The sequence below is a fragment of the Anabrus simplex genome, chromosome 14 (genome assembly GCF_040414725.1).
Source record: "Anabrus simplex isolate iqAnaSimp1 chromosome 14, ASM4041472v1, whole genome shotgun sequence".
Taxonomy (NCBI): domain Eukaryota; kingdom Metazoa; phylum Arthropoda; class Insecta; order Orthoptera; family Tettigoniidae; genus Anabrus; species Anabrus simplex.
In genome coordinates this window covers 66,228,570-66,249,642 of record NC_090278.1, presented here as the reverse complement: position 1 = coordinate 66,249,642, position 21,073 = coordinate 66,228,570, and the positions used below count along the sequence as shown (strand labels likewise).

The 21,073-nt window shown below is 39.5% G+C and overlaps 1 protein-coding gene across 3 annotated transcripts in view; it reads left to right on the top strand.

The window, feature by feature from the left end:
* LOC136885443 (uncharacterized) overlaps positions 1-21,073 on the top strand; it is a 79,712-nt gene that overhangs the window by 34,466 nt on the left and 24,173 nt on the right. For all 3 annotated transcript variants that reach the window (XM_067158002.2, XM_068230424.1, XM_067158003.2), the window contains one exon: positions 18,731-19,597. In XM_067158002.2, the coding sequence (XP_067014103.2) occupies positions 18,731-19,597 (867 nt within the window). The remainder of the gene's footprint in view (positions 1-18,730; positions 19,598-21,073) is intronic.

Genomic DNA, 21,073 nt, shown 5'->3' with positions numbered 1-21,073 from the left:
TCTTGTTTAATTAGTTTTTAATAATGTTTTATTATGTACAATCACTATTAAGCAGGTTCACCAACAGCTGATGATGACCTATTTACAGGTCGAAACCGGTACTGTTTTAATGGAAATAATTCTAAACATTTTGTAAAATAAAGTATTGATTAGGAGGAAAACTCATCCTTCATACTTGTGTACTCCCAAGTATCACTCAGAGTTGGCTCTTCTGATCCGTAGAGAGTACTCCCTGCGGCTGGATGTCTCTGCCACTGGAATGCAGTTTCTTTTTTTTTTTTTTTTTTTTTGCTAGTTGCTTTACGTCGCACCGACACAGATAGGTCTTTTGGCGACGATGGGACAGGGAAGGGTTAGGAGTTGGAAGGAAGCGGCCGTGGCCTTAATTAAGGTACAGCCCCAGCATTTGCCTGGTGTGAAAATGGGAAACCACGGAAAACCATTTTCAGGGCTGCCGACAGTGGGGTTCGAACCTACTATCTCCCGAATACTGGATACTGGCCGCACTTAAGCGACTGCAGCTATCGAGCTCGGTGGAATGCAGTTTCTGTTCAAGGCCTTTTCGTCTGTATGCCACCACGTTGCTCTAGGACCTCCATGTCCTCTCCTTGATTCTTCAATTGCAAAATCTCTCTTAACAGGATGATCTTCATCCTGACGTTGTCCAACATTCGGAGCTGTAAGTCTGTAAGACCTGCTGTTAGAAGAGTGAACACCCACCTTCAATGCACGTTTCCATAAGCCAAGGCCATACCATCGCCATTCTACATCAACAATAGTTGACGACGGTTACAACTGCATAAGCAAGTGTTCCATAATGAAGAATGTTCCCCCAGCTCCTCAACCAACCTGAATCTACTAATAAGTTTATTCCATACTATCCTAAAACACTGCAATATTACGTAAACCAAAACCAGCAAGTTCTAAATGTTTTCATTGTCAAACGTATTTTCATTTCAAGTATGTCATATATTCAAATTGATTGAAACAGGACCGACAACTATGTTCTGTGTGCCACAAACACATGGTAATAATTTTAGATTAGATCCAAGATCTTTCTTAAAATAGTAAGCATTTCAAGCCAATGTATAATTTCAGCTGATTCATGTATCCATGTAGATGAAAGGCCCATAATCTATTCCGCATCTTCAAACACACATGCAGTGTTTACAAGAACTTTCATAAATTACTAAACGTTTCATGTGTTTGTGTGGTATAATAGTCATCAAGTTTTGTTTCAAAAGGTTCACATATTCCAGTTGAATGTGGCAAAAGTCTAAGCCGAGTTATACAAACATACGACAGCATTTTTACTCATATCCAAGAACATTAAAGTGCCATGTGTTTCATATCAGTGTATAAATTTTCAGTCAGTGTGTATATTCTCAACTACTATAGTGCATTTGTTTCCAGTAGATTGAAACAAGACCAACAGTTCTATTCTGTGTTCCATGAACACATGACATTTTTTAAACCAAAACCAAGAACTTTTTAAATGTCAAGTAGTTTATGTCTTTGTACATTTCATTTCACTGTATATATATTTCATCCAGTTTAGTCAGATAGAAACAAGATTATCAAGCCCAAGCACATTCTTGAAGCGCCAAGGGTTTTATCAACAAATATGTTGGTAGATGGTCCGCCTAGTCAATACTATTTATTTATTTACCTTTCACCTTAACATCTAGTAAATGTTTCGAGAATATTTATGCATTCTCTTCCTCAACTAGTGGATTAAAATTCAATATACAATAAGACCTCATAAAATAGGGGGGGGGGGGGGGGGCATTAAAAATTCAAAACTATAACCGTTACAATGTAACATTTAAAAAAATTTTGGATGGTAAAAAATGGAATTAAAATCCCATCTTGTCATGTACAAATAAAAACCCAATATAGTAATGTCTGATTAAATATTGAGTGCAGCATCTTATGGTGATATGAGTTCACAGTATCCTTGATGTTGCAATGCTATTGCGAAATTCAAATAAATTTGAGTTAAGAATAAATGAAATTGTATTAAAACTTGGAATACTGCCGATATCCGCCAAGGACACTGTAAACTCGCATCACTATATGACGTTGTGTGCAATATTTTAATTTAAATAGACATTGTTTTAACACCTATTAATGGCGGATATCGGCAGTATTTCAAGTTTTAATACAATTTCATTTATTCTTAACTCAAATTTATTTGAACTTCGCAATAGCATTGCAACATAAAGGATACTGTGAACTCATATCACCATAAGACGCTGCACCCAATATTTAATCAGACATTACTATATTGTGTTTTTATTTGTACATGACAAGATGGGATTTTAATTCCATTTTTTACATTCCAAATTTTTTTTAAATGTCACATTGTAACAGTTATAGTTTTGAATTTTTAATGGGGGCCCCCCCTATTTTATGAGGTCTTATTGTATACTGAATTTTAATCCACTAGCTGAGGAAGAGAATGCATAAATATTCTTGAAACATGTACTAGATGTTAAGGTGAAAGGTAAATAAATAAATAGTATTGACTATACTCCGAACGGCCCCACTTCTAAATTGACGTTTTTGCAGATTTTGGCTCCATCTGGTGGTTATGAGCTGAAGCATAGACATCCAACCAATCCCAAGCTGCCATTCATATCGATTTATATCGGCAGAGCACGATCTCGAAACCTAGTTACCAACTCTAATATTTACATTCACCACGTGGTTAACCTATCTCGCTCAGCGTGAATGGTATTCGGTACGGTTTGCGATCTTTTGCATTTCCCTTCAGTAATTAGTGTGTTTTTCATATTCTTGGAGAGTTCCTGTGACTCTGAGATCAGTAGAATGTTCCCTTTGTAGGCCATAACATCTTTCTGTGCCAGTCATTAGTGGTGAGTGATGTGTTATTTCCTCATTCTCTTTTATTCTTAATAAAATATTCTCTCTTAGTGTCAGATGTTAGCAAGTGTTTTTGTGAAATTGTTTTCAATCCATATTCATTAGTTTTTCTGAGTACGGTACTACATTTGACAAGGGCTGTTTACCGCGGTTGTATTGCATCAGCTGTTCTCGTGGGTGTAGCGGGCTGGCAACAGAGGAAAGGCGATGCTCATTTGTTTTGCGAAACTTCAATTTAGAAGTAAGGCCGTGCGGAGTATAGGCGGACCATCTACCAACATATTTGCTGTTATTAAGTCAATACGGATCCAATACCAGCCACTATGGTCAAAATTACCAAGGGTTTCATGTCGTATTTGTGTATATTTTCAACCAGTGCATATGTTTCCAGTGTTCCATGTTCCATGAACACACGACAGTTTAAGCCAGAACTTTGTCTTTGTACATTTCATTTCATCCAGTTTATTCAGATAGAAACAAGGCTGTCAAGTCCAAGAACACTCTTTTAAAGTGCCATGTGTTTCATATCATTATATGTTCTATTTGTGTATATTTTCAACCAGTGCATGTTTCCAGTGTTCCGTGTTCCCTGAACACAAGACAGTTTTAGCCAGAACTAAGAACATTTTAAGTTCCAAATACTGCTTGCCATGTGTACGTTACATTTCAAGGTAATGTTTTGCAACCCATTGATGTGTTTCCAGGCAATCGCCTTTAGGTATAAAATTTTTTATTATGATGATTGTTATCAGATTCCCCTTGATCTGATTTTCAATAACAACTGATGATGACTCCAAGGGAGTCGAAACCGGTCTTCTTATAAAATAATGTATTTTACAATGTGTTGAATGATGGAACATCCCTCAAACTCTATTTTATTAGTCAAACGTCAACACGGAAATGATGCTTCACGTCATCGTACCAGTGGCAATAACTGAGCCCAGGTACTTGAATTTATTCGTCGTTGACAGTGGTTCACCCGCTAAGAAAATTGTATCGAGTAGATCTTGAACTTCTGGCTTGGTGAAGTTGCAGAATATGTACTCCATCTTCTTACAGCTTATTCTAAGTCCATTCATCTCCAAAGTTCTAAGGTTGCATCGACGTGTTCACGTGTTTCACCAAGACAGATGATGTCGTCTGTATATAGAAGGGTCCATGGTAGTTGTGTCATCAGGTGTTCTGTGAGATAGTTAATAACCACTGTATAATCTCGAATACCACCCGCACTGTTTTTTTTTTAAATATCACTTCCAGAATTGGGTGCGGGTCTTATTTAAAATTTTGGGAAATGTATCTTTCTGAATGCATGTAAATCGGGCATCAACTGCCGGCGCAGCGTGGCAACAATGGTCTCTCCGCTCTCAGTATACGCTACTTCCGCACTTGGCGTCAGTCTTAAGGCGGGATTCCACTGAGGCAACATTTGGGCAACATGGAGCATGCGACAGTGAAGCATGCTGCAGTCGACTTTCAATTGAAGAAACACGGCACGACATGTAGCGTGCGGCTGTGTGGCATGATACATGTTGCCATCTGTCGAACACTCTCTGGTGCCGCATGCCTAAAAAATATGCTTGTCGCACAGTGTCGCCTGGGATCCAACAGTGTGTGGATCGGTGCTACAATTTCCGTGCGACAAGATGAAGTGAGCTATTGAAAACACTACGAATTTAATTGGGGATTATGACAATGCTCCGGAATTGCGGAATGTAACATTGAGTGATTATAAAAACAGTAGAAAAGAAAGCATATGTCAAAACAGCCCCCAGAAAAATATGACTGCAGTGTCCACGAACTGAAGAAAATTTTAAAAATGCGTTCAGCTTTCCACCGAGAGCATAAAAAATTCAGAAAATGAAAACTGGTGTTGCTTCTCCATTGAGAAAATCTGTGGTTCGCGTATAATCTACTTACCTTTCTTCTTGACATCGATGCTCCAAACGTCAGGTTACAATGAGAAACATGAGATGAATTGATTTTATGCTACTGTTTTCCCCTAATAAATGAAATAAGTTAACTGCTTATGAACTTTTGTAAATAAAATTATTATTCAATTCCTGGTTTTATCCTTATTAGTACTGGCAATAGTTTGCACTAGAAATAAATAAATTAGAGATAACTATTAAAATAGAATTTAATGACATCATAGTACTAACTACAGCAACAACAATAATAAACTTCGCAGGTTCGATTCTAACTCAGTCCGGTTGTATTTGAAGGTGTTCTAGTAGACCTACGTCAGCCTCGTGTCGGTAGATTTACTGGCACGTAAAATAACGCCTGCTGCACTAAATTCCAGCACCTCGGTGACTCAGAAAACCGTAAAAGTAGTTAGCCAATAACATTATTGTACAATAATAATAATAATAATAATAATAAATTCTACATATCAGTATATTATGGCATTTCCATGCTTATGGATTTCTCGTAAACACGTCGTTTAATAGCATAACAACAAATGGTTCTCTTTTCTACACTGTTAACACACAACAATTAATCTACTTTTTATTCGGATATTCTTTGCCGCTACTCTAATTACGCAGTCTTCCAACACTGTTTCATCATAGTCTTTTTCTTCCTCACTATGTCTACTTATTGCCGGCCCCGTGGTGTAGGGGTAGCGTGCCTGCCTCTTACCCGGAGGCCCCGGGCTCGATTCCCGGCCAGGTCAGGGATTTTTACTTGGGCCTGAGGGCTGGTTCGAGGTCCACTCAGCCTACGTGATTAGAATTGAGGAGCTATCTGACGGTGAGATAGCGGCCCCGGTCTAGAAATCCAAGAATAACGACCGAGAGGATTCGCCGTGCTGACCACACGACACCTCGTAATCGGCAGGCCATCGGGCTGAGCAGCAGTCGCTTGGTAGGCCAAGGTCCTTCAACGGCTGTAGTGCCATGGTATTTTTGTCTACTTATTGTCATAGTTGCCACGAGTCATCTTTCATTAGCCTAGTATAACTGCATTAGAAATGTGAACTATAAGGGGGTAAAATAATCAAAATACGGTTAGGATATTCTGCTTAAAACTAATAGGCCTACTTTTAAATTTTAAAATATCATTAAATTCCAGTGAACAAGAAGTTTCTAAATCTTCCCGTACCTCTAGGCATACAGATTCTGGTACACGATCTTCATCTGACAAAGTATTAAAAAAAACTCATCACTAATGGCTTTTGCCTCTTGAAAATTCCGACGTGGTTTGTTTGCCAAGGGCTCCATGCCTTATCAGCTTGGATCACTCCGCGCCATGCACATTTCCGGGATGATTTGTGAGATGATAGGTTGAGAAATTCGAAACAAGGAAGTATAGCTGTCACCAGCTGGTCAAAGTCGAGTGAGGAACTGTTGTCTTGGTTGCCTTGATGGAATAATGTTTGTAGTTGACGACAAGTCTCCACAAGTGACGCATGCTAAACCCGGCAACACATGTAGCATACCACATCTTTTGTGCCCGACTGACAACAAGCCGCATGCTACAAAGAGCAACATTTTTTGCCAGCCGCATGCTCCATGTCGCCCAAATGTTGCCTCAGTGGAATCCCGCCTTTACGCACGTTCTTGGAGTATCAACATGTATTCCACAAAGCGTTTGCGATCTTTTACTGCAAGTGAGAAACTGAAAGTAGTTCAGGAAACCGAAATTATTAGAAATCGTGCTGCTGGTAGGAAATACGATATTGACGAATCATGTATTTGCGATTGGAGAAAGAAGAAAAATGTGCTATTAACATGTGGTGGTGATTGTAGAGCTTTTCATGGACTGAGTGTACAATTTCCAGAAATTGAAAAAAACTTTATAAATATGTGACAGAAAGGCGGGAATTGGGATATGGTGTGTCAACTGAAATGTGTCAGCTAAAGGCATTAGAGATCGCAAAGGAACTTTCAACGGAAGGGTTTAAAGCAGGCCGAGGATGGGTTTGTAATTTTTGTAAAAGAAATGGGTTGAGTGTACAAAGGCGTACCTCAATTTCACAGCATCTTCCTGGTGCCTACGATGAGAAGTTATTGTCGTTTCAGCGTCACATAATTCGGTTGCGGAAGGAAAATGCATATTTGCTTTTCCAAATTGGCAATGCAGATCAGACACGAGTCTACTTTGAAATGCCAGTGGACAGGACTGTGAATGTTAAGGGTGTGAAAAGTTTTACCATTAGAACAGGTGGTAATGAAAAACATCGGTGTACAGTAATGTTATGTAATCTCGCCGACAGAACCAAATTGCCGCCGTACATTGTTCTCAAGCGAAAGACGCTTCCTAAAAATCTACCCGCTGGTGTTATCGTCTGATCTCAGAACTCCGGCTGGATGGACAGTTCACTTGTGGAAGACTGGGTAAAGTGTGTCCGGCAACGTCGCCCTGATGCATTATTGGGACAAAAGAGCTTGCTTATTCTCGACAGTTACCGCGGCCACACAACAAATGCTGTGAAGAAACATATCAAGGATGGGAAAACCGACCTAGCAGTCATTCTGGGCGGGATGACGTGTATGCTACAGTCGCTGGATGTCTGTGTGAACCGTCCATTTAAAGCAGCCTTGAAACAGCTCTATACAAAATGGATGGTGGCTGATAATCACACTCTGACGCCAACTGGTCTTATTCAACCCCCGGAAGTTCAGCTGCTATGTTCGTGGATTTTGATGGCATGAAATCTTATCCCTGGAGATTTCATATGGAAGAACTTCAGGAAATGTAGCATTTCTAATGCTATGGATGGCAGCGATGACGACATTTTGTGGGAAGGTGATGGTGATGAAAATTCTGAAGTTAGTAATGATGATGATGATGATGATGATGAAGATGATGAATGAACTTGTTGGATATTGTTCTGGAAATGTTTATTTACTTTTATTTGTATTTTCTAATCATTTCATGTGTGTTAGTAAAGATTGTAAATAATTTTGACTTCACATTAAAAAAAAAATTGTACTTTCAAAATAAGGGTGCAGGTCTTATTCGGTGGCGGGTGGTATTTGAGATTATACAGTGTATTGAATAAGATTGGGCACGATGCTGAACCTTGATGAACACAGTCATTTAGTGTTTAATAATTATTATGTTCTTGTCATAAAAATAAAATGACAGTGGATTTATGTTTATACGGCTCTAAGTTTCATAAAATTAATAAAATGTGACTTACATTGGTTTAACTCTCAGGTAGGCCCTACCGATATTACTTCTGGCAACAATGTGGAGTTTGCCTATTGTTTTAGCGTAGATATGTATGGACATTCATGTAAATTGTCCGTATGTTAGTATTGGGCAACTAGCGAATAATGTTAGTATTCTAGGGTTAAATATAAAAGCAACTAGTGTTATCACAGTACAGTAGGGTTTAACTTAAGTTACAACATCCAAAAGTGCATTAATGTATGACACAAAGTTATCAATTTCTAGAAAAGGTGTCCACCTTCATGGCTAAATGGTTAGCGTGCTGGCCTTTGGTCAGAGGGGTCCCGGGTTCGATTCCCAGCAGGGTCGGGAATTTTAACCATAATTGGTTAATTTCGTTGGCACAGGGGCTGGGTGTATGTGTCGTTTTCATCATTATTTCATCCTAATCATGACGCGCAGGTCGCCTACAGGAGTGAAATCAAAAGACCTCCACCTGGCGAGCTGAACATGTCCTCGGACACTCCCGGCACTAAAAGCCGCACGTCATTTCATTTCTAGAAAAGGTACACCCTGTCCTGTGACGCGAGTTACATGCTCGAATTTGGAGTAAAATGCCTTGATTGCCAGGGTGCGAAATCAGAAAGAAATGGTGGGGGGCAAGAAGGAACATAGGGCTTAAATACTAGTGTTTATTTTAGGCAGTAAGTAAATTACCCCCTCCCTCAGAAAAATGTAAATTTTAGATTTTTTTTGTTGTTTGAATTTTGTTGTTATAAGAAGAATAAAAAACATTATTCCAGTCAGCTGAGAAAGACCGTCCCTTTCTAAAGGAAAGGCCAGAGGACACACGATTTGTCCTGATTTGTTGCTTTATTAGTGGAACCTTCCTCTACCAGGGCTAAGCGCTGACTGAAAAAATGTGTCCATTTGTATACTCCCTAAGTGAATATTGTCCTATTGGAAATGCACCCTCTCCAAGAAGTACAGGGAGTGGTGTAAGCTTGGGCTACTTACAGCAAATACTGTACAAGGGAGGAGAGCTTCAAGTAATTTACATTTTTGCCCTGGTTTCAGATGGACTTGCCAGAGTGAAACATAAACATAGGCTGCAGGTCCGGATTGCCAATGCTGTGTTGTATTATTGCTCAAGGTCTGGCAGTCATTTGAATTATTGCTGATGTTTTTATAAAAATATGCATAGTAAAAATCATTAATGACAATAATAAATTATGTGTACTAAATTTTCCTAATTATTTTATAATAAAAGAACACCCCCCCCCCAGGCAATCTTAAGGGGCTTGATGGGGGGGGGGGGGACCTGCGAGATAATTGTCGGTGGGGGGAAATACTCCTTCACCCCACGCAATTTCGCACCCTGTTGATTGCCCTCGCAGGCTTGACAGTCTAGGCCACAGCACCTGTTACCAAGAGTAAAACATCATTAAATTTGGCATCCTCCAGTCACAGCAGAATGATTGATTTGTCAAAAAGTCTGCACATTGTAGATAGGTTTATAGATTCCAGACTGGGCAATTTTTTTTTTTGCAAATGGATTTTTGTTGCACCGACACAGATAGGTCTTATGGCAACGACGGGATAGGAAAGGCCTAGGAGTTGGAAGGAAGCGACTGTGGCCTTATCTTAAGGTACAGCTCCGGCATTTGCCTGGTGTGAAAATGGAAAACCACAGAAAACCATCTGCAGGGCTGCCAATAGTGGGATTCGAACCCACTATCTCCCGGATGCAAGCTCACAGCCGTGTGCCTCTGACCGCATGGCCAACTCGCCCGGTAGATCATATTTATTAATTAATTGAAAAGTAATCTGGTCTTAGATATTTGCATAATTTTTCTGACACTTTTTGTTATTTAATTTAATTTTTTTTTGCTAGGGGCTTTACGTCGCACCGACACAGATAGGTCTTATGGCGACGATGGGATAGGATAGGCCTAGGAGTTGGAAGGAAGCGGCCGTGGCCTTAATTAAGGTACAGCCCCAACATTTGCCTGGCGTGAAAATGGGAAACCACGGAAAACCATCTTCAGGGCTGCCGACAGTGGGATTCGAACCCCCTATCTCCCGGATGCAAGCTCACAGCTGCGCGCCTCTATGCGCACGGCCAACTCGCCGGGTGTTATTTAATTTAATATGATGATTTCTTTTATACACAGCTCTGTTAAAGTAAACAAATAATGTCTGTAAATTCACCCTAAAAGTGTACTAGTGGTAGTATATTCAAAAGACATCAGTTCACAAACCATGTATGCTTAGTTACACTGCTTCTGATTCCAAATACACTCATGTTCATAAAAACCAGAACTCCTTGAAAGACTAGAGATAGGAATTCATATTCACAGGACATGTGCATTAGTATGTTCTGAAGAAATTATCAGCAGTTGAACGATGTCGGCCTGCAGGTTCGAGGTCCACATCAATATCTTGGCGCACCACCACCGACTGGTAAATTGTACCTGCAGCTCTCGTCACTATAAACTGAAGGTAATGGATCAGTGTGATATCAGCAGACATGCAGGATGCATTGCAGATGAGAGTACGTGATTCATCCATCTGGGAAATTGCTGCTTGTGTGGGATCAAATGTGTTGGCAGTGCAATGGGTGTGTACAGAATGGTTCACAGAAGGCCGTAGACCACGATGAGATGGGTCTGGTCACACTACCCAGACCACCTCACCTCATCTGAATGGCATTGCAGGACAGATCTGCGTCCTTCTCGGCCCTGGCACAACAGCGGAATAGTGTAGCACATTGTACACTATCAGGAGTGACAGTCCGTCGCCGTTTATTCCGGTCTGGATTACCGGCGCGTCGTCCCCTTCTCTGTCTACCTTTGACTAATGTGCATAAACATGCTGGACTGCAATGGTATATGGAACGACATCACTCAGGGACAGGAATGGCAGCAGATAGTGTTTTCAGATGAATCCAGGTTCTGTTTGTTTGAAAATGATGGCTGCATTTTGGTTCGCCGCCGATAGGGGAAAAGGCATCACATTGACTGCATTCGCACAAGACATACAGCGCCAACTCGAGGCCTTATGGTGTGGGGTGTTATTGGGTACAACCACAAATCACAGCTGACCTACGTGAATGACATCCTGCAATCCGTTCCCATATTCTTTCTGCACGACACCCCAGACGCCATATTTCAGCAGAACAATGCCTAAGCACATGTTGCTGCATGAACACGTGCCTTCTTGTTGTCACAGGATCTCAGACTGTTGCCCTGGCCCGCCCGATCACTGGACTTGTCGCCAATTGAAAATGTGTGGCATGTGGTGAAACGATAGGTGTGGCACTGCGACCCAATGCCAAGCACCAAAAATGAACTGTGGAACCAGGTGAATGGATGGCTATACCCCAGGATGCCATTCGTGCCTTATATGCGTTGATGCCATCACGCATGGAAGAAGTTATCAGTGCCCATGGGGGACGCAGTACCTACTAGGCAGCAGGACACATGCTGAACCTAGGTGACTGAAATGCTAAGCATTTCTACATAACATACTAATGAACATATCCTGTGAATATGAACTTCCTATCTGTAGTCTTTCAAGGTGTTTATTTTTTATGAACATGAGTGTAGCATACTTTCAATGAATTCTGAGAAAAACTACTCCTTATGCAACAAACGGATGTTTTTGGGAATTGAACGACAAAGTTTGATATTACCGTTCAGTACATTCCACCCTTGTATGATAGCTTTTTTCGTCTTTTGAGAACGCTTCTTCTAGTTTTCTCTTTGTACGGTCTCTTCTCTGCCTTACCACAAATTCATGCTGCTAATTGCCCTGTCAACAGCCCTAATATTTTCCTTCTCCATTATTATCATGGACGTCACCATGTTAAATCCAACATTAAGCAATGGACCTCTGAACTCTTTACATTTTGCTGTGATACCAATATTGAAGTTTATAATGACATCATGTACACGAAAAAAGCTGTGTTTCAATGCTCTGATGTTTTTAAATCCTAGACCTGATTGTCCTATTTGCATCCCTGTTTGTATTCTGCTGTGCACATTTCTTTAAAAATTTCTAGAAAAAAAATACACTCGATACAACAAAGAGTAAGTTCTTGGGAATGAGTGGCATTCTGACAGTTCGCTATGGGAACTTTTCCCTGCAGATTGTGCTTAAAACTATTTTAAAATAACATAATGAGAAGGTAGGAGGTAGGGACCCTCTTCGGAGGCAGCCCTACCCAGGGAGTGGCGCCCCTGCCTATGTGAGTCCCAGAGCACACTGACCCGGTGTGTAACATCTGGTATGGGTCGCAGCTCAGGGTTACGAGTGAAGACCTCAACGGCATCTACGGCGGAGAAGGTGGACTTCGGTACGGTGGAGATGGCGGAAGGGGCATACCCGTAGCGTCTGTACTCCAGAGGAGCGGCTACGAAAGGCGTCTGTCTCCATGTTAGGGGCGGCTTAATTTTGAACCTGGCAGTAGGTATAAAATGCCTTTGGGTGTGGCGAGCCCATCGTAACAATAGCCTATATGGACAAAGCAGATATGGTGCCTCGGAAAAGGTTAGGGCGTCCCCTGCTAAAAGCGACGCGCAGCTCTTCAGGTGCTGGGGGAACTGTGAAAAATGGGCAACCAGCACCAAACTACATCAAAATTGCAACAGTTAATATACTGACACCGACGGGAAAGACAGAAGAACTGGTTGACTTCATGATAGAAAAAGGTATAGCCATACTTGGACTGTGCGAGACCAAGAAGAGGGATACAGGGAAGATCCCTCTGAGAGAAGGATACAGGCTGTATTACAGCGGAGGACCTGAAGCAAAAAATGGAGTGGCCATCATACTTAGAAGAGAAATCCAAGAGTATCTGGAATATACAAAGTACGTCAGCGATAGGATGATGATGATAAGACTCCAGTTTGAAAATGGCGTGAAAGATCTATTTCAGTTGTATGCCCCACAAACTGGTTGCATAGATGAACATCTAGAGGACTTCTTAGAGGAAGTGGAGAGACAGATAGAAGATAAGGAAGTACTATTGATGGGAGATCTAAATGCACAAGTTGGAATGGAAAGACAAGGAAAGGAAGATGTTGTAGGGCCCTTTGCATATGGAAATGTAAATCCAGAAGGCGAGTTGTTGGTGGATTTTTGCATGAGGAATCAAATGATTGTTGGAAACACCTGGTTTAGGAAGAACAGTCAAAAGATTACAAGGTATGGCTGGGGAGACAGACGGACAAAGACCATGATTGATTATATAATCATAGAGAAAGAACACTGGAAGAACCTTGTAGATGTAACAGCCATGCCTGAAGAAGCTTTTGGTGGAGATCATAGAGTTGTGATAGGAAAACTGAAAGTTGGAAAGATTGAAAAAACCCAATTAAAAAGAGAGAAAAGAATTAAAGTATGGAAGTTGAAGGAGAAAAGCATACAAGAAGAATTTCAAAGGGAAATAATACCCTTGGTACCCAGGACAGAGGTGGGAAATGTTGAAGAGGAATGGAAAAGATTTAAGGAAGCACTGGTTGGATGTGCAGAAAAGGTGTGTGGTAGAACATCAGGAAATGTGAAAGACAAAGAAACACACTGGTGGAATGATAGGGTAAAGATTAAAGTGAAGGAAGAGAAAATGGCATGGAAAGCATGGAAAACATCTAAGACTGAAGAAAGTAGAAGAAAATATGTGGAGGCAAAGAATTTGGCCAAGAAAGTAGTGGAGGAAGAAAAGAGGAAAAGCTGGGCCTTATTCACACAGACATTGAGAGATGATACGCAGGGCAGCAAGAAATTACTGTATGGTATCTTAAGAAACAAAAAGAGAGATCAAGTAAACACCAGATTTGTGAAGGATGAAGGTGGCATAATTTTAACAAAGCCAGAAGAAATAAGAAATAGATGGAGAGAGTATTTTCAGAAGCTGCTGAACATACGAACGGATGACAGTCATTCAATGGACGACCAGGAAAGGCAATTAGTTGACGAAGAAATTGATAAAGAAATTACAATGAATGAAATTGAAATGGCAGTAAGAAAGATGAAGAATGGAAAAACTGCTGGAATAGATGAAATTTCAGTGGAGATGATAAAGGCAGCTGGAGCTGTAGGCCTGCAGTGGACATATCGGGTTCTCAGGAATGTCTGGGAGAATAAGGAGGTCCCTGAGGATTGGCAAAAAGGAATAATCATCCCAATTTTCGAGAAAGGTGATAAGAAAGTTTTGAAGAACTACAGGGGAATTACTCTAATATCCCATGTTGCTAAGATAATGGAAAGGATACTGGAAAGTAGAATAAGGTTGAGGGTTGAGAAGCAGATACAGGAAAATCAGTTTGGTTTCAGAAGTGGAAGGTCAACAATAGAGCCCATTTTCATTATGAGACAACTAATGGAAAAGCATTGGGAGTACGGGAATGATATGGTGATGACATTCATTGATATTGAAAAGGCATATGACAGTGTCCCTAGGACGAAAGTTTGGGACAGTCTGGTGCAAAAAGGAATTGGACAGGGATTAATAAAAATGATCCTGGCATTGTATAAGGAATGTTGTAGTTGCGTGCAAACACATGTTGGCAGGACAAGTTGGTTCAAAATAACTAGTGGGCTGAGACAGGGAAGTGTTCTATCACCAGTCCTGTTTACAATAGTAATGGATGACATCATGAGAACGGCAAAAGCAGCATATGGAGGAAGAGAAATGAACATGATGTTATTTGCAGATGATATTGTGATTTGGGGAGAAGACGACAGGAAGGTTCAAGAACAGTTGAATGTGGTGAATGGGAAGATTGAAGAATGTGGATTGAAAATAAGTGTAGAAAAGAGTAAAACTCTTGTTATGACTAGAGGGGAGAAAGAAGGGAAAGGTCAGATTAGACTTGCAGACAAGCCCCTGGAAATAGTGGAAACGTTTAAATACCTGGGGAGTGAATTAATGGAGAATGCTCGACTGGATGCTGAAATTAGTAAAAGGATTCAAGCTGGAAGTTGTTTCTATCATAGTGTAAGAAATATGTTATGGGACAAAGATGTGCCAAAGGAAGCAAAGGATACTATGTACAAGATGTATTACGTACCCATAACAACTTACGGAGCAGAAACTTGGACAATGACAAAGAAGGATGAGAGTCGAATACAGGGAGCCGAAATGAAATTCTTGAGGAGTATGATACAGAAGAGTAGAAGAGACAAAATAAGGAATGAGAAAATCCGGGAAGATATTGGAGTGGAAAAAATGAATGATAGAATAGGGAAGAGCCGACTAAGATAGTTTGGGCACATAAAGCGAATGAGCGACGAAAGAATGCCAAAAAAGGTGATGGAAATGCAAATCCAAGGAAGGAGAGGCCGTGGACGACCACGATTGAGATGGAAGGATACCATCCAACGCAGCATTATAGAAAGAAACCTGGCCTGGGACACAGTGTTGGAGGAGGAGTGGTGGAAAGACTGAAGAAAGTGGAGAGGAACCATATTTGCCCCTACCCAGCTACAGCTGGATAAAGGGAAATGATGATGATGATGATGAATACGTAATGACATGTATTGTATGTAACTGGAAACGGAAGATTCCGTATTATACTTATGAAATGCAAAATAGTGAAATATTAAAATTTTCAGATTTTTCTGTTTTATAGTCCCTTAATTTGTTACCTTTCTATGCCCCTATCTCCATTTTTTTTAAGTTTGTTTGGGCCGCCCGAGGACCACGGTGGCTGCTGCTTTCTTCTTGGTACCTTGAACTTTTTTTGTCGGCCCAGTGTTCCTTAATTTTCGTGCTGAACTCTATTTTGCTTTCCTTGGAACATTTCCTCATCTGACTGTGGTTATCTTCTGTAAGAGATGTTAGAAAGGGTCTCGTTTTGATATTGAACGGTAGTTGCTTCCGTTAATTATGATGGCATTATTAATATTAACCCATTGAGCCCTGCATATTTGTTGGATTGAAACTGCATTGGCGCTGGGATTATTTTGGAGGAAATATAGTGTCGCTTCATATCATGAGAAATTTCTTAGTTACAAGACCATTAAAGATTTAAATATACATGAGCACAAAAGGCTTCCATACCACAAACTGCGGAACAAGGAATACAGTAAAACACTTTATTTTATTAGCATCACGGGACCGTAGGCCTACTCAGTGCGCCTGCTGAGCTGTAACCCAGTTTTCTCTTTGCACTTTCTCTTCGATTTCCACATCTATTTGTTATTCAGGAGCATTGCTCACACTAGTACTAATATTACTACTAATTTCACTGAAAAAGTACATTCCTAATCATCATTACTTCCTAAAAGGGGTTATATATCTGTAAATATCAGTTCTATACTGGCAGCCATCTTGTTTACAAGCGAATCTCAAAGGCAGAGATAGCCCACTTCAAACTAATATTACCAAGCACACTATCGATATATATTGCCAAAGAGCATGTAACATTGCAAAGAAAGAGTCCCTACACAAATCACAAATGCAACTCACTCTGCCATCTCTTGAGGAAAAGTAGAATTACGTAGTAAAATGAGACAACGGAACAGTTCCGTGGTCCGGCGTTTGGTCCACCGAGACGAAGCACGGATCGGTTCCGTGGCTCGGGCCCAATGAGTTAAGTTCTGCCAGATCCTTTTCTACCTGCTGGATCCACAGCGATCCAGTGGCTTTACCCTTGCTGGCTAATTTGAAGATCTTATAAGAGAGCTTGTGGGAATCCATCCTATGCGGGTGTCTGTAGAAAGCCAACCGATTTCTTGATATGGCATCTGTGAGGGTTTCTGGGTGTTCGTAGAGTTCACGGTTTGGTTTATAACGTTGCCTTCCATCTGATAGGACCCTTGGTCGTAATATCCTTCTCAGGATAATAATTATTCCTTATTTTCGTCTTATCCCATATCCCACAGGGTCCATATTAGCTTCTCTAATTTTCTTCCTCCAGGTTTTCCTGGCCCCAACAAATCTCGACTGTAGCGCATACGGTGAGCCATCTGGTGACAAATGAACATACCACTTACACTTCTATTATTAACATCTAAATACAAACTTCATTCTTGGAGCAGTCTTCCTCGTGAACAGTCGAGATTGTCTTCTAAAAAGACAGAGTAAAGTTCTCTGCAAAACGTTACCGGTAAGAATTTTACCTTATTTTCTTGACATGGCATAAGCCCAAAAAGCCTATATCATGTCTATAAGTACAGGGCATGAAACCATCAATGGTAACATGATATCCTTTTATTTTGTACTATTTGCATTTTGTCCTTTACTTCATATTTTAAGAGTATTTTCTTTGTTTTTGGAGAATTGTTCGGTCATATTTTGGAGATTTTTGTCTCTTTAGGACATTTTATCCCATACCATAAGAAATTACATATGAAAGCCTTTAGTAGTTATACAAATATTGAAATACCAAAACATTCCAATACAGTATTCATTAGTCTTATTCTTGTTCTTTCGAGTCTTTGTTTCTGAATCATATTTATATTTTAAATTTTGTAGAAGTTAATTTCTCAAGTTGTTTCTTCTAATTTTTTGAATGTTTTTGTAGACTTTAAATTTCACAGTCATTTATTATTATGTCAAGTTCTTTTCAAACTCTTTCTTTTTCAACCAATATTCATTGTATTGTGTGTATATATATATAAATATATATTTTTTTTTTTAGCAGCCTCCAAATAAAACTTTGTAAGTTTGTGTCTAACCTATTATTTTCTGAAGGGTTTTTAAACATTAATTTTTAACATCATTCTTTAAATTTTATAATGCTTTTTTAATGAATGAATGGAAGGAAGGAAAGAAAGATTTTAAGAAAAATCCTCGGTCCAAAGAACTGTACTGACACATATCGATTAGGCAGTAACAAAGAAATATATAAAACATGCAGTAGGATTTCAGATGCCATTCGAAAGCGAAGAGTTGAATTTTTTGGACATATTTCAAGAATGCCTGATGACAGACTTGCCAAGAAAATCTTTAACCACTTCAATAAGCCCAATAGGAAAGGCAGCTCTTATGAAAAATGGTTTGTTAACACGAATAAAGATTTGCAGGAATTGAACATCAAACATCAAGACAGCCACAATAGAACCACCTTCAGAAAAAAGTTACACACATTTAAGGGTTTCCTAGAGCCGGAAACAGCGACCAAGAAGAAACAACAATGGACGGCTGAAGGGAAAGAAGCAGCAAGCAGCAGGATGAAGGAGTACTGGCGCCAAAGAAAATTTAAATCATAAGGAGTTATTTATGTGGTCCACAGCTGGCCAAAATCGATAAAAGAAGAAGAATGAATGAATTAATACACTTCTCTCTCAGTCACGGATGATCACCAACTGAGGAGAGTGTATTTGTTTATTGTAATCTATACCATTATATGGAGTTATATTTGAACGTACTACAAAAAAAAAAGAAAAAAAAAATCCAAAGATATTCCAATTCCTTAAATGTTGCAATAATGTTAGTATGTGTTGCATACTCCATTCATATTATACAACCTTATTTATACTACATATGAATGGATGAAGACAGTAAACAGAATTCCCCCCGCAGTCACGGATGACCACGAACTGTGGGAGAGAGCACCCATCCACTGCAATCATCACAATCACATGCCATTTTCTCAATTTTTTTGTGTCATTTAATGAAGTCTTTTTTTTTTGTTATATTTTAAAGTGCCTTTTTAATATTCTTTATGTCATCAACATCTGGGCCTTAATAATAATAACAATAATTCTCTTTCGTCAGTTGCAGCTAAGAAGATGACAACTAAGGACAGTCTCCAGACCAGTGAGGATCCTAACAGAAGTCATCACTTACCTGATCATAAAATGGTGTATTTCGACTTGGCAGCAACACGTCTTGGAAGAAATGCGGAAGTATGTCAAATACAGGCTCATTTTGCAGAGAAAAGCTTTTCAAGATGCGTGTGCCCCATTGGAATATTTGGGAAAAAGGCTGCAAAACTAAATAAATTTTCTAAGCAAGATGGTATTCTTTATCTTAGAGGAGAGATGGTTGAAACTGTGTCGAAGGAGGATGCTTGGAAAGATTTCTTGAATTTCCTTCAAATTGCTAATAATAGCGTTGTGTTGGTATTACTTGACAGATACCTTGATTATTTCTTACTCTTCCGTGACTTGTCAAAACTGTCACTGTTTAAAGAGTTTAGGAAAGTTTGCATAGGTGTAATAGATATGTTTCCTCTGTTCAGAAAATTATTACCTGGAAGAGAGAAAACTGCAAATAAATACAAACTAAAAAAACTTGTGCAAGGCACACTGGCTGAAGAAAACTCATCAGGTTGTCACAGTGCCAGAGTTGATGTAATGTATTTGGAAAAGCTAATGAAACATGCCAAAGTTAAACCAGAAATACTCCAACAACATTTCTTTTCTCTCTTTGACTTAGAATGTGAGATAAATAGGGAGACAAAATTACTGAATATGAGGATAACGATGGCAAAGAGTGCTAAGAGGGCAAAGCGTGAGAACAGAAGGAGCTCCGTGGAGTGTGGCGGAGAAGACAGTGGTGCATCACGCATGTCTGGCAGGGTGAATGCTCGTAAACCAATAGTCTACGAAAGTGCCGATACTTCGGATGTCAGCAAACAAGGTAAGTTTTAAATTCGTTTTGTGTTTATTTATTTCAAATTTCAGTCTCCTTCCATCACTTTTCCTATCCAACCTCCCGTGATGAGTCCTCACCCTCTTCTAATGTCAATAAAGAGACTGATTTACAAGGAATACATTTCCTCTTGATCCGTGGTGGAGTTTTATACCATGGGGTACCCAAAAAAACTGAATTATATTTTTAAAATGTTTACAAAACAACCTTATCCCGTTCAAAATACTCCAATACAACTAATTCATTTGTCTCACCAGTGCTTCCACTGTTTGAAACATTCTTTTTTGTTTTCATCTTTAGAAATGGCTGGCAACTCCTCCCTTGTTTTTTTCTTGACTTCTTTAGTGTTGTCAAATCAGTGTCCTCTCATGCCCCTTTTCAGGCGTGGAAATAAGAAAGTCACATGAGCCAGGTCAGGCGTTGGGCAGCGGAACCATGCCATTTTTAGCCAAAAACTGTCTAACAGAGATGGCTGTGTGTGCAGGTGCATTGTTGTGGTGGACGAACCAGTCTTCTGTCTGCCATAAATCGGGTCTTTTTTGACAAACACTGTTGTGCAATCTTCTTAAAACTTCCCAATAAAAGGTTTGCACATTGTTCACTTAAATTTACCATCATAAAAAAAACGAAACAACATCAAAACAGCGGTAGCAAAAACAGTCACCGCAGATGAACAGAACAAGCCAGTTCGACAACACAGGTGGCACTGAACTGGCAATGAGTTGCGCTATACATGCCTAGGGGCAGAAATGCGTACTACACAAGCTTTGCTCACGGCAGTGTTATTCCGGTTATTTTTGGGTACCCCTTGTATATAACAAAATCCAACTCATACATGTTTTACCTATGTTACTTGTGTTTTGTGTATATTTTTCCATAAAAAACTAAACATTTACCACAAAAAATGTTTTAAATAAATTAATGTTACTGTAATCCATGAAAATCATAAGATTTATTGTGGTGGAAAGTTGGAACTTCTCAAAATGTACAATCTCATAATAGTTTGAGAACCTCTGATGTAGACTAAAATGCAGATTCTGAGATGCTTTAAAATCTTAAACTCCCATTTGCATTCTTTGTTTTAATAATGAGACATTTCTTCAGCAATTCAGAGAAAAATACACTTTATATATACACACACACACACACCAAAAAAAAGTAAATTTTTGGGAATTTCAACATTTGTCTGTGAGTCCATGATCCTGCAGGTCGTACTTAAAATTATTTTTAATGGTATTATCATTTAGACTTTCACGGCCCTTGAAACTATTCGTGGTGTAATATTTTGCAATTGTGCCATACAATAAAGTATATAAACACACTCAACACGAGTTTCGAAAGGTATCTTGCCTTTCTTCATCAGGAGAAAACAGAAAACGGAAACACGACGCATCAGTGGTTGCTAAAAGAAAGCAACAAATAACTTACAATTGTTCAAGAACGATATGTACTCGCATTAAGAAA